The following is a 17,687-nucleotide window of genomic DNA, read 5'->3' on the forward strand; positions in this document are numbered from 1 at the left end:
CAAGGAGACAAAAAATGCAGTTACAGAGTTTGTCTGACTAAATCAGGAAGTGTCACAGTTATTATACCTTTCTTTCAAGACATTGCCCACTACGACTGACGTAGCAGATCACCAGTTCACAATTCTGTTACTTTACAGATGTTTCTCACATTTCTAGTTGACTCTTCAAAGTTTAAAAAAGATTTTTTTAGTAAACAGGATGGCCTTGATGACCACCGGTCAATTATAACTTTCTTGCTATGTGATGTTACAAGTCTAGGTACTATGGCTAATTCAAGCACAATGCAAGTACAGATTTCTGAAGCAGTTTATTGTTTATAGTATCTAACTTTCTTGCAGCTTGTGTACTTTTTCATCAACACGAACAGAGCTTATTGTCTATAATGAATGGATCTACAGAAATTATTATTATTCTCCATTTAATTTCCTAACCTAGAAGAAAATCACCTGCTTTCCAGTACATTTCCAGTACATTTCCAAGGCATAAACATGTATTTTGCTGTGCTAGCAAACTAGGTCAGAGTGCATCTTGCAGTGTCAGAAAGCACAATTTCAGAAAAGCATATTTTCAGTTTCAAATAGAACTAATGCTGCATATAGAATAAAAACGTGTTAATCTTCCCTTATTAAAATAAGCATTGCACACATATGTTAATACATATTTTTCTAACATTTCCCCCCTGTTAATACTTTTTATTCTATTTCAAAAGCATAAACAGTTTGTTTCTTCTCCTACCCTCTTCCTTTGAAGATTTGCAGCTAAGAGAGTCATTCAGTTTAAACTTATGAAAGTGTTTCCTTTTTCAACAGTTCTTCAATTTCAGTACTTTGATACAAAGTCTCAGAAACTGACATGTCTATAAAATATTTGATTATTTTTTTCATGCAGGGAATTCCACAGCAAATGCATGCTCCTAACAAAAGTAATCCCACACAAATGGCAATCAGGATGTTCATTAGGATGGAGCCCCACCCCCCAAACAAATTCTGGAAAAAGTCCATCAGTGGGTTTGGGCCTTGCCTGGTCATGTCTGACACTTGCTGAATCACTTCCAAATGAACGTTAATTTCATGCTTATTGTCAGGAATAAACTAACAACACTCATCTTTGATTAAAGTGCACATACCACCTCTCGCCGCTAGGGTGAAGTCAAGAGCCATGCGGTTTTGAAGTACCACAGTTCTCATTGCATTTAGTTCATCAGTCATTAATTCAAGAGCAGAAAAAGTTGCATTGCTCATGACCTTGAGAAGTTTGGATAGCTTTCTCGGTTCCCAAATTGATTTAACTGCACCATATGCAGGGGCTATGCCAGCCCAGGATATGATAGTGTCACTCAAGTCCATGTGTGCTAGTTTACTTTTGTCTTTCACAGAGTTATGGTTTCTCCAGCCTGCTACAATCTGTCCCACTGGATTCTCAGGTTTCTTGATTGGATTTTCAGGTTTCTTTGCGACGCCTCTGACGTTTCGAATTCTCTCATGAGGCAAAGCTGTAGTGTGTCGTATGGCCAGGACCAGGTAACCCAAAAAACAACTGCCGGACCAGTTCTCAGGCAACCATTTGTATGCCTTTTTCCCACATATGAAATAACAGTTTTCTACCTTAGTATTGATATACACCTTCCCTGCATGAAACATTTTCTTATCTATAATAGACAGTTGCTTTAAAAGAACGTGTTAACCTTCCCTTATTAAAATAAGCATTGCACACATATGTTAATACATATTTTTCTAACACTTTGTCTCTATCTGTCTCTCTCACTCCCTCTCTGGTGGATGTGGAAAAGTACATCTGCTTTGCTTAGGCAGCAGCTTCTGTTTTGTAAGTGATGCTCATGATCAGCTGATGGCCTGTGCATGAATTGCAGTCCCCCACTAGCTGATTGCATGTGGAACAGCTGTGGTATCATTCCTATAGCCAATTGCATGGAAACACACTCCTATAACTAAGAACATCATGTAGGTGTTGGCCCTTTTCATTCAGTGTGAGCAGGACTTCATGTGGGTGTTTGACAAACAGCATCACAGAGGGTAGCTGGATATACCTCTTACAACATGCACTGTGGAGACAGGCCAACACACAGGAGGGGGATATTCCAGACATGAGGACAGAATGTAAGTATTGCTCTTCTACATTTGAAGTAATGTTGGCTTAACAGGGTTTGTGTGGCTATGGCTGGTCTACTTGATTTAATATCTGTCATGACAGTGTTATGTGGTTGGGGAAACTCTCACCTGTAGGGCTATCTGCAGACTGGCCAGTGTTTTAGAGTCTTACATGTGTTGTGTTACTCACACATGTCCTATCTTTAGAAATGCAGTAGCATAGTTTGAGGATTGCAGTCAGTACATGGTGACAGCCATGTCAGTAACTGACTTAATATCCCTCAATAGACATATGTCACAACAAACCCTGTTAGACCAGTAAATGTATGGGTTCATCACAGCAACATGTCAATATTGGCCCTGTGTTAGTGTCTCCAGCCACAACTCTGTCAACCTTTGTACATATGTCATGCAGTAAGAGGTGCATATGTTCAGTACATCATTATTTACTGACATCATACCTGATAACAAGCCAGTGAGACACCAGACTACCAGACATGTTATGTATAGTAGGCCTTATATTTGAGGACAAAATCTGGATATTCTATTGTAGTGTTTACAGTAGTGAGGTCTGTGTACTTATGGTGATTGTCGATAGAGTGTGTAATGTGAATATGTACCTTGGCCTGTGTACATACTGTGGTAGATTGTTCTTGGTCCTGTGCTACGTGATGTTGTATGCTGCTGCAGTGTATGGTACCCTATCGCCGTACATGTTTGTAGGGCCAGACTGACACTTGTCCAATACCACAGTCAGGCATTGGAATACACTGTGTATTGGCCCAGTACATGTAGGCTTGCTGTGTGAGTGGCACATATGAGGATTGTGTTGTTCACACAGTCCATATACTGTAATATTAAGTACACTTGCCATATGTCACTGTGGCTGTGTTCATATTGGTTGTAGGTATGCATTTTCCAACATGTGTCTGTTACTCTGTGCTGTTACATGCCTGTAGAGCCTGCTATATTTACAGGTACATGTGTATTCCCCCATAAGAAATGGGGGCCAGTGTTGTGGCAGTCTGCCTGCAGTTTGCACAGTGCTTTGTGACATGCCTAGCAGCTCAGTGTATTTACCCAGTGTGATGTTATGTCCAGATATTTGTCACATGTACTGCTGCCGGGCCACCATAACTGTTGTGTATTTCTGACAAAGCAGTGGGATGCTGTACAGATGTATGTCACTAACTAGTGGGTAGTATGTGGGCTTGTGACCTCTGCTCTTCTGGTTATTATGGGTCAGGACAGCCAGGTGTGTGCTACTAATTTCTGGGCTGAAACTACTCTTCCAGGGACAGATAGGCTGCTCAAAGCTCCCCTCTCTCACAGGTGAACAGAGAAACTTCCTTCTATCCAAGTAAGGTATGAGAAAACACAGAGATTTGTAACACAGCCCTGAATTCAGCACTAACCTGAAAACTGGACTATACTAGCTTAGAAAGGCGGGTAACAATTATATTTTGTTTTTTTCAGAAAATAAAGCAGATACAATCAAAAAACACTTTAAATGAACATAAAAGGATACTTATTGTTATATATCGCAAATCAGAGTTGTAGTCAATGTCCCTAGTAACAAAGTAGGAAGAAACACAAATACAGTAAAAGCAGATGAATAAAGTGCAATTTTTTTTGTTGATGATTTCAATAATTACAAGAGGTTCATAATTTGGGCCTCCTCACCCCCATTAACAGTGCCTTTGGTCATATATGTATTTGTTGTGTTCTTTTATATATATATATATATATATATATATATATATATATATATATATATATATATATATATATATATAGACAAATATATGTAGACACATATATATATATATATATATATATATATATATATATATATATATATATATATATATATATATATATGTATATATATATATCTTCTGTCACTTTATTTGAAGTTTCACTACTTTGAACTCCACTTCACCGAGTCTACTTTTTCGAAGTAATGAAACTTCGAACATTGACTTTGGCAGGCACACTATAGCACGGAATGGGAATATTCCCTTTTCCCTGCTGTAGTGCAATCTTGGAGTTGGTATATTGAAGTAGGGGGTGTGTGGGGGGCTTGCCCCCCTATAAAAACATGTTTTAGTGTTTTTTTTTTGGGTAGTAGACTTCAGCGAAAGTGCACTTTCATTTAAGTGGACTTTCGCTGAAGTATAGGGTCTACTGCTTAATTTTGAAGAAGTGTATTTTCGATGTTAAGCAGTAGACCCATATATATATATATATAAATATATATATATATATACACACATATATATATATATATATATATATATATATATATATATATATATATATATATATACATATATATATATATATATATATATATATATATATATATACACACACACACACACACACACACACACACACACACACACACACACACACACTCACACACACACACATTTCTTCTACTGTTGAATGACTGTGCTGGATGATATGTTTGAGAAAACATCAGATTTATTTATATCTGACATGGCTTAGCAGTAAATCACTTTGAGTATAGTGTGTAGGGTCCTGGGTTGGAGACTTGCAAGGGCTGTTTATTTTGTTGCTGGGCAGAACATGGGCTGTTGGAGACAGAGTGATTAAGGCACTTTAAAACAGGTCTAAGATGGTTTGCGTGGAGCTAAGCGACGCTTATGTGAGCTTAGCTTTACTTATGCTTGCTTAAGTCCGCTTACGTCCGCTTAAACACGTGCTAATTTCAAATAAAGAAAATAAAAAATGGGAGATAGGAAAGTGGTGAAATTGGGGCAAGCAGGGGGACAAACAAGAGGAGAAACAAGTAGGGATGTGCAGGATGGGTGTAGGAAAGGACCATAGCTCTGCATTTCTTTGGCATCAACAGTTGCTTTCAATGTGGCCAATTTGCAGCCTCACACCCTACAGGGAGGTGTGTGGGCATCATACAATATGGATGATTGGTAGGGTTAGATTGCATGCTGGGTAAATGTCTCTGGGTGAAATGCAGAGCTATGTATGGGACATGTTTTTTTTTTGTGGGACAGAAGCCCTTTTTTTAAGGTGAGAGTGGGATGTTAAGGAAGAATTATTGGTAATTGTGGTGAGGGAGGTTTGGTAGGAGAGGTTGCACTTGCAGACAGACAAGACAGACAAGATGGACAAGACAGCAGACAGGGAGAGTGTATGACACATGGAGGGGTAGACACCTTGACAGGGAAGGTGGTTGGGAATCTGAGGCTCATGAGCCCCCAAGATGGTAGTAGAGGCACTGATGTCCCCACCCGATGGCAGTCACAATTACTCATTCACAGCCCCAAAGGTGGCTGTGCTGGGGGTTGAGCTGGAGGGGCCACCTGCTCCTCTAACTGCAACAGCCTGTCCTCCACCTGGCACATGCTGTCATCCAGCTCCATCTGGAGAACACTGAGCACCATGCCACAGACCTCGTCCTGGGTGACAATGTCCTCACAGTGCCCACTTGTGGGGGGGGGCGAACCCCATCCCCTGCAGCAGTACTACCTGAGGGTGGGTGCAGGACCAGCAGATCAGGGAGGTCTGGGTTGGGTCCCAGATGTGCTGGGACCCGGTGCCTCGACCGGGTGAGGTGGGAGAGGCGGATCTGCTGGGATCTGCCTTCCCATATGTGCTATGGTGTGGAAATTAGCAATGAATATTGGTTAGTCATGCACAACACATTACAACATTAGTCAAAATAGCATGCATGGATATTCCCATGAACCCAAAACAGTGCAATTATAGCACTACCATAACAAACAGAACCCATGCATATATGGAATGGCATTCAGGGTTGCAGCAGCATGTCAGTTAGTGGTATGTCAGGCAGGCAATAAGATGATTATTCAGCAGGGGATATTAGTATGCACACATTTTAAACAATGATAAACCAAATGGAACAATGGTCCCAACAGTAGAGGTTTGTTTAGGAAATACCCATGTTGGTTTCAGTGCGATGGTTGGATCAGTTGAATGGTGGGGGAAGGGAACAGATTCAATTGACAATTGCTATCAAGTATATTTGTCAGTACACTACTATTCACTACTCTACATTCTGACCACAGTTACACTTTACCTGGGCCATGGGGCTGCTACAGCACACCAACAGCTGTAGATATCAACAGAGCAATTGTAACCTTATTTAAGTTATACACATCAGACCTGTTTCTATACAGATTTATTTACCTGTGGGCCTATCCAGATGAACTGTGTGCACATTACATTGCTGTTTCTACACATATTTCAGATTCACATTTTAGTTACAGGCCCTGGAGTATGTGTTGTGTCTTTCACATACATCTACTGGGACATTCTCTGTGTGCAGGTTTCTTGTCAACTGGGGAAACTATCCGTGACAGCATGACACTTGAAAGGCTTGTCTGGGCCAGACTACAGCAGAGTGTGGATGTCTAGCTTATTTATTTTTATTTATTTATTTTATTTATTTATTTTACATTTGTTAACCGGGAGAGTCTGACTGGATACATGTCCATTTTCAGCGGAGGCCCGGGGAGAAAAGCTCCAGGTACATAACAGACATATGAACATTGTTAATGCAAAAAAGGAAGATAGTTGAGTTCTAAATACAATATAAAGATACATCACATCTTGGGAAAAAAATAACAGCAGCATATAAAAAAAAACATAGGTCATAGCTTGCATCTATTTGTAGGACTGGGGCTGGTCAACACAGCAGTTGTACACCTTTCATAGTTATACACATCATGCTAGTATTTCTATTCAGATTGCTTTACCTGTGTGCCCTGTATGGGAAATTGCATGTGTTGCAGTACATTATTTTTTCTATTCATATTGCAGTTTAAAACTGTAAAACCAGACTGAGATGTTAGTGGCGGTCCCTGGATTCGAACAGTGCTTTGTGTGCAAAATTAAACTACAGGCCTAGTCCTTATCAGACTGAGCCACTGGGGAAGTGTTGTGTCCACTGGGGAAGTGTTGTGTTTTGCTTGTGACATTTCTATCTAGTACATATTTTTGTGCATAGTACTTTTATTATGACATGTTGCATTATATGTTTCCCATTTTCAGTACAGTTTATGCATACACAACAAATATTGGTGTCACTGTTTGTGAAACATGTGCACATTAGCTGGATTGCACATTTAACTGTTTTACAACTACATACTGAATTTTAGATTCCAGAGTACACAGTGTAGGTTTTAGGTCTGCACCTGTTAGCCTTATACATTTCTCAGTACATTCACAGCTACATATGGCTGAAATGGAAAGGTTAACACAGGACAATGCTGGCAGACAAACAAGTAAAACACATTCTGATGGGAATATGTACTGTTGCTTTCTTCCAGTTATTTGACATGCCCATTCTAAAGTATGCAAATGAGCAGTGCTAAATCAATTCACCTCAGTTAATGCATTCTGCAGGACATACACATTTCTATTTATCAGGTACAAGTGAGATGACACACACCAGTGTTTGGGATCACCTTTATTAGTTTTGACATACATATCTGAGTACGACTCAAAACTGCACAATTAATATTCCTGCATGATCTGCATAGGGGAATGCTTTTCATTTCTAACTGTTGCAGTAGCCCTATTCTAATATTCCTCTCCTGCATATTGTACCTTGTTTGCTACCGATATCTGTCTTACACAGCAGCTGGGAATACTCCATTGTAACACTGGCAGCCTGACATAGGCATTTATTCCTGACTTTTACAGCACAATTATATATACAAGCAGTACTACCATTACTATAATTTTGATTTCTTACTGCTAATAGTAGGGGGTAGTCTGTACTCACCATACTGCCGATGCAGCTGGGCCAGTCGCTGTGCATGAGCCTCCACATTCTGGGACCTCTCTGCAGCAGCTGTATGGAGAGACATCACACATTAATCACACCTGCACAGTCACAAATTGAACTTTTTCCATACTTAGAGATACATAAGACTGGATACTTACAGACAGGTGGGACATCCTGCACTCAGGCTTCTTGGATTCACTGGTCCAAGAGTGCACCCCTCCTCTGATTTAGGTTATTATGGTGACACACCTGCTCACCAGTCCAGGGTATGCCAGTGGCACTGGTGAGATCACGTGCAAGCTGGTCCCAGGCCTCCACTTTGTACTGTGAGCCCTGGTACTGACCCTACAGCAGCCTACCATCATGGTTTTTAACTAGGAGCCCAACCATGACTCTGGAATCTTGGATGCCCAACATTGCGCTTGGAAGTACACACCCTCTCCGACACCAGCCATTTCGGTCTAGCTGTGTGCAATCCCTGATGGTTATGGCTATATTCCCACCTGTGCAGTTTAAATAGGGCTGTTTTCCTACATTTTTTGTGACTGGCCAGTTTTAATATGCTGCACTATGCTTAGCTCCATGCAAATCCACAAAGCAATGCTTATACCAGCTAAGCAGAGCTGAATGCAGGTAAGCAATGCTTACACTAGCAAACCATTGCTTAAATCTATTTTTTTCATTAAAGTTATAATTTTTTTTACATTTATATTTTACATATTCCCAGCTGTACTGTGCTATACATGAGACATTTGATTTACATCTATCGTTCAAATTTCTTAAAAGTTTATTAAATAATTTGGCAAAGGGGGATTCAAACTGAGCATGTTCTACATAATATACCATGGCAGTACCACTATGCTATGACAGCTTGATGATGTTTTCTATCACAGTAGCACTTGTCTTATCATTTTCAGGATTTCAGCCAAGCTAAGCATAGTGGCACGCCACGCAAACAAGCTGTGTGGGGCTTAAACTTTGGATTTACTTCCTGAAAAAAATATTATTCCATTTTTTTATTTTTTATTCCTTTCCTCTTGCCCTACTGTTCCATGCATGTAGGGCAAGAGTGCATACATTTGGGGGTGTGTACTTGAAGGCTGCTGCCTTCTATAGGTGTTTGTGTTTTTTTTTATTTTCAGTGTCTGCGGACACTGAAATGTTAGCTATTTACATTTCAGGGTCTGCGAACACTTGTTTACTATATGATATTAGAGACAGGCTCTAATATTATATAGTTTGACACTCGTCTGTGTCAGAAAGTGCTGTATGGCACATTCAGAGCAAAGGGGGCGTGTTTTAGGTGCTGGGACTGCTGACATGCCCCCTGCACTTGTTCCTGGTTTGTGTCCATTTAGTTTAGATAGCAGCATGCCTTCATGCATATGCAAGGCATGCTGCTATCCTAAATGGACACGAACCACTCCGTGCAAGAATAGCCTTATTCTTGCATGGAGCTTCGTGAATCCAGGGGATTGTTTCCTTTTTCTGAACTGCACTGAGTAACAATCAAGTGTCAGCTTCTTAGCTTCCATTCTTTCCTTCTTGCTTTTTCTTAATTAATTTTTTTTATTTCTATTTTTGTAGTGGTTTGTGATTATGGGTAGGCTGACACTTAATGCTGTACATGTTTTTATTTTCCTTAGCTGATGAACTGGCTCATAGTTTTCATACATAGAATTGAGCTGCTTTAAATGACACAGTAGTTCAGTTTTTGTTGTGTTATTACATATTTTTCAAAATGTGGTTTGACTTTTAAAAAATATTTATTTGTTTTTTAAATGTTTTCATCTTGGTGTTATTCTTTTCAGTGCAGGCGGGTCATCAGGAGCTGTCTGCTGTTGTCTCATTTCCTATAACTACATTGAAATTAATAATGCTTGGCTGTAAGACCCCTGGTTGATATTTTATTTCTGTTTTTAAATCTTTTTCTATTAATGTGCATGTCAGGAATATGATAAGCCTGCCATTTTCTGTAGTTTCATGGACTTAACAGTTTTTTTGACTGCTGGATTTCTTTTCATGAGTGATGCTTGAATTATCATGGAATGCAGTTTTCTGATTACTAATGAATTTTTATTATATAATATATAAATTCAGAGACCTAGAAGGGTCTGTTACAGAACCGTCAAAATAGTAAGTTTATAGAGGATGTTTTTAGAAGTGTACATGAAAGCACATGTGTTTTCACTAAAGAGACATAGGTGCTGACATTGGTCTGAATTTTATTTTGAAGGCTGGTTAAAAGGTTGATTTATTCCAGCATTATTGAGAGGCATACCAAAATGAAAAATGTGGTGCAGCTGATATGACAGAGTACCAAACTGATGAAACAAGAAACATACTGGTTGTGTACCTAGGAGACATATGAACACACTAGTCCAAAAATAATATAAGACAGGAAAGAAAGCATTCTAGATGCTTTAAACATAACAATGCATTCTAAAACTAAAGAATGTACTATGTTTTTTAAGATTCCTGACGTTTTACCATTCCTGCAAACTGTATATTTTCAGTGGACCTTGAAGACATGTTACCTATGGAAACAGGCAATTATAGTAGAATAACTGTATGAAGAGTACAAAAACAGTTTTGTTTTTCAAATGTGCATTGCTCTATGATGCATAGGAAATCTGAACCTACTAGTTCAAGTCTGAACAAAGTACTTTTTTTTACCTTACCCCTTGCTGCCATTTTAAGAAAGCGGTCATCTATTCAAATTAATGTCTTATAATTTAGAGCTGCAGCTATAACACAAAACTTAATTTTCAGTTGTTCTTAGTGAAATTTCTGTGTTCTCTTTAAAGGTCAATATTTTGGTATAGCTGTGGGCGAGAATCAAGGATCTGGGAACTACCACCTCCTGCTTTAACAATGTTACCTTCTGACCGAATTCTGCACCTAGCTGAACCAAAAAAGTACAGACCACAAACGTAATGACATTTTACTTTTCTATACATTGTTTTCCACTGTAGCAACTTAAAATTGAACAGTGTTATGATTTTCAATGCAAGGAGCCATGTTTAAGAATTACTACTGCCATTTATGCTGGATAATTCGTATTACAGGAGTGGTCTGGTTCTCTAAAAATGTTAAACAGCAGGGACAGAAAACTATTCTTCCTTCCACTGGTACTTTCTGTCATTATGCTTTATGTTTTTTTTTCTGTTTTCTTTCTTATCCTGAAAGATAGAATTGAAAGTTATGGCAATTCAGTACAACACATCCCTCTTCCTTTAATTGTTATTTTGACTCTCTCAGTCTCCGTCTACAAACTAAGTGGTACTGAATAAACCAATACTGCTGGATCTCTATTGAAGACAAGAACTTGTGACTAGTTCGCTTACCTCTTTAACAAATTAATCCATCAGTTAGATGTGATATTTGACTATCTGGAATGAAAAAAGCACAAAAAGCAAATTGTTGTATTTTGCATGAATTAACAAGCACACAAATTAAGTCAGTAGCAGAAAATTTAATACCTTGAACTAGAAACACTAAATACATAGTAGTAGTAGTAATGGGCTATAAAGAAAACAGAATTGTACATCCAGTACCAAGATAGAGCTATAAGAGAACTAAACATAAAGAATGTATGGCTGTCTCCAAAGGAATACTAGTGAAAATTGTGGGAAGGGGTGAATTATAAAAGGGTTTACATTTATTTTATTTATTGTTTATTTATTGAGATTTGTTGACCAGGAAAGTCCATTGGATCAGAAACCCATTTTCAGTGGAGGCCCGGGTAGAAAAGCTCCACAGGTAATCAAATATTGTACAGAACAAATACATAGTGAAAGAGATATACATACATTAGCATTGAGTGGGGAGTAATTGAATATAGTTAATACATAATTATCAGACTGTATGGATACATAATAACATACTTTCAATCACAAGAAAGTAATCATAATCATTAGTAAATTGCACATATCATAGGTAGGAGAAATAATTATATAAAGGAGGAAGAAAATAATATAACAGAGAGTTAGAGTAGGATCTGAGTAGTTAAGTGCATGACGTTAAGGGGGCTTACATTGTATTCCACAGGTACAGCTGGGATTATTTAAGTAGTGGAATTTTCATGCAGCTTTAAAGGCTATTAGGGAGTCAAGTTGAGTAATGTGTGAAGGGAGGCTATTCCATAGTTTGGCAATGTTGTAGGAATATAGGCATTGCCCTGCTTTTTTGGGGGGGTTTAGCTACATTTAAAAGTATCCTTTCTGAAGACCGGAGGGTTCTAGTTGGGGTGTATGTGTGTAAGATAGACTGGAGTGCAGGACAGCTTTCAGGTTTGAAAATTAGCTTACGAGCAAGTGTCAATAGAATATAATAATGATGAAATTCAAGCATTGCAGTGATACGAGCACTTGGGCATGTTAGAGGCAAATTTTGCTATCTTGTAGTAGCAGATAAAAACACAAACCATACACCCACCTTCCCAGTGGCTCTCAATAAAAATCTACCCAAACAGTAGAGACCTCCAAGGCAGAAATGCACTTGACCACCACAACACAACATTAATCACGAGGCACATAACTCTCCTAAACAGTGTGTCACTCAGCCAAAGTCCCTAAGGCAAAACAGCATGCCCAACACACTAATCATAGGTGACTCGATAGTGAGGCACACTGATGTCCCACTAAGTAGGTTGAATAAGGAGAAAGTAACAGTCAGCTGCCTGTCAGGTACTAGGATCCGTCACATAATGCACACACTCAAGTCCCTCAAAAACAGGTACAAATATGACTCTGTCACTGTACATGTGGGTGTAAATGACCTGAGATGTAACTCCCTGGACTACATGAAAGAAGACATGGAGGAGCTCTCGGATTATGTAGCCCAGGCGGGTATGACCCTAGCCCTGAGCAGCATCCTGCCATCACCCAGAATGATTCCACAGTACAAGCAGAAAATTATTGATTTCAACAATTGACTAAATTTCTGGTGTCATTCTAAGGGGATCCAGTATCTGTCTGCCTGGGATGACATGAAGGTTCTAGGCTGCGGATGCTGATGCTTTGCCCTAACCGCCCCTGTGCCTTTTTATGCAGTGTTTCCGGATCTTGCTAACAAATATAACAGCTTATGACAATTTTTTCTACAGGTCATGCTGCTGCCAAATTCTAGAATAAATCAAACAAAACAAATGCAATCTGAGGTCATGCTGCTCAATGCTAAGTTTAAATCTCAAAATGTAACAAAAGAAGCACACCCTGCACTACTAGAAACATGCCATTTGCACTATAACAGCTCCTCAACTTCCTTTAAGCAGAAAGCTACTGCTGCTGCTCCAAATTCATTCCACACGCATATACCCAAAGGATGACTGAAGCTCCAAAGGCAGTTAACAGGCCATATGAGATGCAGATAACTTCAGGTTACAGGTGGTAGCCCAACATAGCTGATGAGATGCTTCCAACCATAGCTAACCCCAACCATGACCCAAGACCAGGCTCCCTATACTATGGAGTCCCCTGGAGTGACCCAAGACTCCCTACTCCATGTTCGATTTCAACTACCTACTATTCTAACACTTAAACACTCTCATGTAGGCATTCAACAATACACTTGCAAACTATTCAACTATTCATGCCAATAATTCCCAGCGTTTCCTGCTTACTTAATATTCATGCCCTGGACCAAGGTTTCCATTTACTACACTAAGCAGCAACACCCTTGTCATTATACACATGGGTCCAGCTTTGCTCTCTTAGGTAATCCACAAACTAATCTGCCCACCATCCCACCCACCTCCCATCACCCAAAAATCACATCGCTCCACTTCCACCACCCTAAAAGGTAAACAGCGCGAAAGGCTCCTAAAGCTAACTTCTTGGGGGCCTCCATGCAGGGATGGAGACTTCCTTGGCACTGCACAAATGGAGATCAGTTGCGTGACCACTGAATCTTGCAAATGAGCAATACAATGCATGTAGACAAATGCATGGATCTACCTCATCCAAAAGGAAGCCAATCTGGTGGTCCTCTGCCATAAACAAATCTACCACAACAGAAGAAAGGAAACAAACTCAAAGGAGAAGTCCCAAGAGAGGAAAAACTCCTTATCAGCCTCATCAAAAGTTGAGATCCCTCATCAAAACAAAAGTTGAAGATAGCTATGAAAACAGAAACTGCAGCAGATAGTAGGACAACCACAAAGCCTTCTATAGCTATGTAAATCTCCTTCTATAGCTATGTAAAGAATCTCATATGCAGATTTGCTTTGGGTACCTCTATACCAAGCCAGCAGATATTGCCAATATATACTGGCCAATGTCAGTAGTGCCAACTTTACCAATCCAATTTCATCATGCCATCCATCCTGCACACACCACAGACAAATGATTGATTTCAACAATGATTGATTTCTCTGAATTGTCATTCTAATAGTGTCATTCTAAGGACTGCTATCTGGACATGATCGACGACAAACCACAATGCTTTGCCAGAGATTGCCCTTGGGATTCCGGATACTGGCTATGGCTCTTGCCACCCCTATAGTGCCTTTTTTAGGCAAGGTTTCAATGACAAATTCACCACTGTAACAGGTACAAGCAAGCAAAATCTGAGGGTAATGCTACTCAATGCTAGAAGTCTAAACCTCAAAATGCACTCACTCGAGGCACTCCTTAAAATGGAGAACATTGACATCTGTGCATAGACAGATACTTGGTTCAAGGCTCCAGAGAGCACCCCTGCATTACCAGGCTATAATTCATACCACACCTTTTGGCCACCTAACCTGGACTGAAGCACTAAAGGTGGAGGCATGTCCATATTCATTAAGGATATCCACACCTCCAAGCTAGTTGCTCAGCATAATGTATCCGAGATTATCCAAGTGCAACTAACTCTGGGCAAGACCACAATCCAAATTGTAACTTGCTACAGATCCCCCACTATGCCCCAGGATTCCCACTCCTCATTTCTTGATACACTGGAAAATATTAGGGTATAACCCAACATCTTAATAATGGGTGAGTTCAACTACCCCACCATTAACTGGGAAAATTACTCATATACCAACTCTTTTGCTCAATGTTTTCTGGAATTCATAAATTCCAAAGCCTTGGATCAACTTATCCACACCCTCACCAGGGGCAGCAATATCCTAGACCTGGTCATCACCAACATGGGTGACCAGTGTTCCACAACAGAGCTCAATTCCTCATTGGTCAGATCCGACCACAAGCTAATTACCCTAGACAACCACATCCCGCCCCCATCCCCCATTAGGGAAGCACCATAAAAAATTTCTCCAAAGAGAACTTCATAATTCTTAAGACAGAAGTGGCAAACTTCATGACACCCATGCAGATGGACAATAGAGGTACGACTGCTGAATCCTACACAAATGCACTTTATAAGCACTTACACGAGTGCATGGATCGTGCTATCCCTAACAGAAACAAGATGCTATCCTCCAAAAAAAGGAAGCCAATCTGGTGGTCACCTGCCATAAATAAAGTCTACAACAGAAAAAAGAAACTGTTGCAAAAAAGAGTAAAATCCCATGATTGGAGGAACTCCATTTTCAGCCTCAGTAAGAAGCTGAGATCCCTCATAAACCTATGAAGCTAGTTACAGGATGGGGAAGAAAGTGTTTTGATAGTTTTATCTAGTTTCTTTTATATAGGTAGAGTTTATGTCAGTATAGTTTGCCAAACTTGAAATCAAAACAATATCACCACTGATTCTAAAATTTTGCAGATAACACCAATTCATTCTATAGCTATGTCAAAAATCTCAATGGCAACTCTCAGATCTGCTCTGAGGTTTTGATGGCACTAAATAGAACCAATTTAGTTTTTGGGGTTCAGCATTAACTGAGTGTCATTTAGCCAGGCTTCTATAGATGTGAATGTATCTTGGGTGATCTTCTGGAGGTTAGCCCATCTGTTGGAGGATGAGATAATAGTTGAATCATCTGCATATTGAATTAATATGCTTTGTTGGGAGGCTTTATTAAGATCATTAATTAATATATTAAAAAGTAGTGGTCCTAAAGTGGACCCTTGTGGGATGCCTGTGTTATATGTTAGATACTCTGATTGTTGGTTTTGCTATCTCACCGATTGTTGTCCACTGAATGGCATACAGTGATGGTTATCCCACTCCACAAAGGGGGAGCCACCACAGACCTCAGGAACTACCACCCCATTAGCCTGATGAGCCTGGTCTGCAAGGCCATGGACTGTACCATCATGTAACTTATAAACAAAGACAATGGTAATCTCCAAACTCTAGACCCCACCCAGTTCAGATTTGTAAAAGGCAGATCATGTCTCCTAAACCTGCTAGACTTCTTTGAAGCAGTCACCAAAGCCGTAGATGAGGGTAAGGTGGTTCACACAGTCTATATCTCGCCAAGGCTTTTGACACCATCCCCCACTCTGAAATTATAGATAATCTCACTAAACTAGGTATAAATCCCTATTTCACAAGATGGGTTGCCAACTGGCCCACTGACAGAACCCACACTGTGAAAGTAGCAGACTCCAAATCCGACTTCAGGCCAATGACAAGTGGAGTACCATGGGGTTCAGTCCTGGCTCCTCTCATATTTGGTATCTACTTCTCTGAAGTACATGCTAACAAAGTTCGCAGATGACTGCAAACTAGGAGGCAAAATCAAAACTCCTAATGATGTGAACATTCTACAAAAGGGTCTCACTGACACAGATGCCTGGTGTCAAAGCCATGTGCTCAAGCTCAATGCCAAAAAGTGCATTGTCATCTCCTTTGGTAACAACTCTGTACCCATGAGCTACCACATAGGTGGTAGTCTACTTAACACAGAAAGTGTGATAAGAGACCTTAGGACACAGGTGGACAGTAGTCTCTCCTTTGATAATCACATCGCCACAATAGTCAGGAAATCCTTCTACGTGGCACACCTCATCACAAAAGGTTTCTCACCCAGGAAAAAAAGAGGTCATTGTTCCCCTCTACTCATCACTCATTAGACCCATTATAGAGTACAATGCCCCCTTTGGTATGTACCTCAGAAGACATCTACAACAACTGGAAAGGCCGCAGAAATACCTCATGAAGAGGATTACCAACCGTAAACAGATTCCCTACGCAGACCATCTAAAAAAACTCCAACTTTACTCCATCGCATATCACCTACTCAGAGGCGATCTCTGCCTAACATACAAATCTATGTCAAACCCAGAGCTGCTGGACATGCACCACTTAAAGAAATCCAAATCCCTCTAAACTACATACACTAGGGACCTAAATCTTGTCACTACAATAAACAGAACATGCTGGAGGGATAGATTCCTGTCCCAGGGACTTCCCATACTCTGGAACAAACTACCTATCTATATCAAACAAGTTCCTCATTAGCATGTTTCAAGAAAAATCTTGATGATTGGATGGGAAATAGGAAATTCACCCCGGGGATCACCTCTGTGGCACTGCTCGACAGGGGCACAGGAAAATAATTTTCTTGCATGGCAAAGGCCAGGTTACCTTTTTGGCTAGGCTTATATAGGCCCTAGGGCCAATAGCCTAGTACCTACCTATGAAACCCCCCCAAGGGACCAGTCACAATACCAGTAGATTGCCAGGCACCCAGTATTACTGCTGGATAGATTAAAACAGCACTGTGCAAGGCCAAGAATACAGCTTCTATGGGACCTGCCAATATCCTTGGCTGTGTTCTACATGACCTACACAGTGAACTGGCACCTCACCTGTGTGCTCTGTTCAATCACAGCCTCACCTCAGGCTTTGTCCATACTGAATGGTGTACTGCTGCAGTCAT

General features: G+C 40.1%; 1 protein-coding gene across 2 annotated transcripts in view; it reads left to right on the top strand.

Moving 5' to 3' along the window:
- Nucleotides 1-17,687, top strand: part of THEGL (theg spermatid protein like) — a 388,303-nt gene that overhangs the window by 144,194 nt on the left and 226,422 nt on the right. For both annotated transcript variants that reach the window (XM_044058903.1, XM_044058904.1), the window contains exon 6: nucleotides 10,717-10,842. In XM_044058903.1, the coding sequence (XP_043914838.1) occupies nucleotides 10,717-10,842 (126 nt within the window). The remainder of the gene's footprint in view (nucleotides 1-10,716; nucleotides 10,843-17,687) is intronic.

This window comes from Protopterus annectens, chromosome 17.part0 (genome assembly GCF_019279795.1).
Source record: "Protopterus annectens isolate FY-2018-M chromosome 17.part0, PAN1.0, whole genome shotgun sequence".
Taxonomy (NCBI): domain Eukaryota; kingdom Metazoa; phylum Chordata; order Ceratodontiformes; family Protopteridae; genus Protopterus; species Protopterus annectens.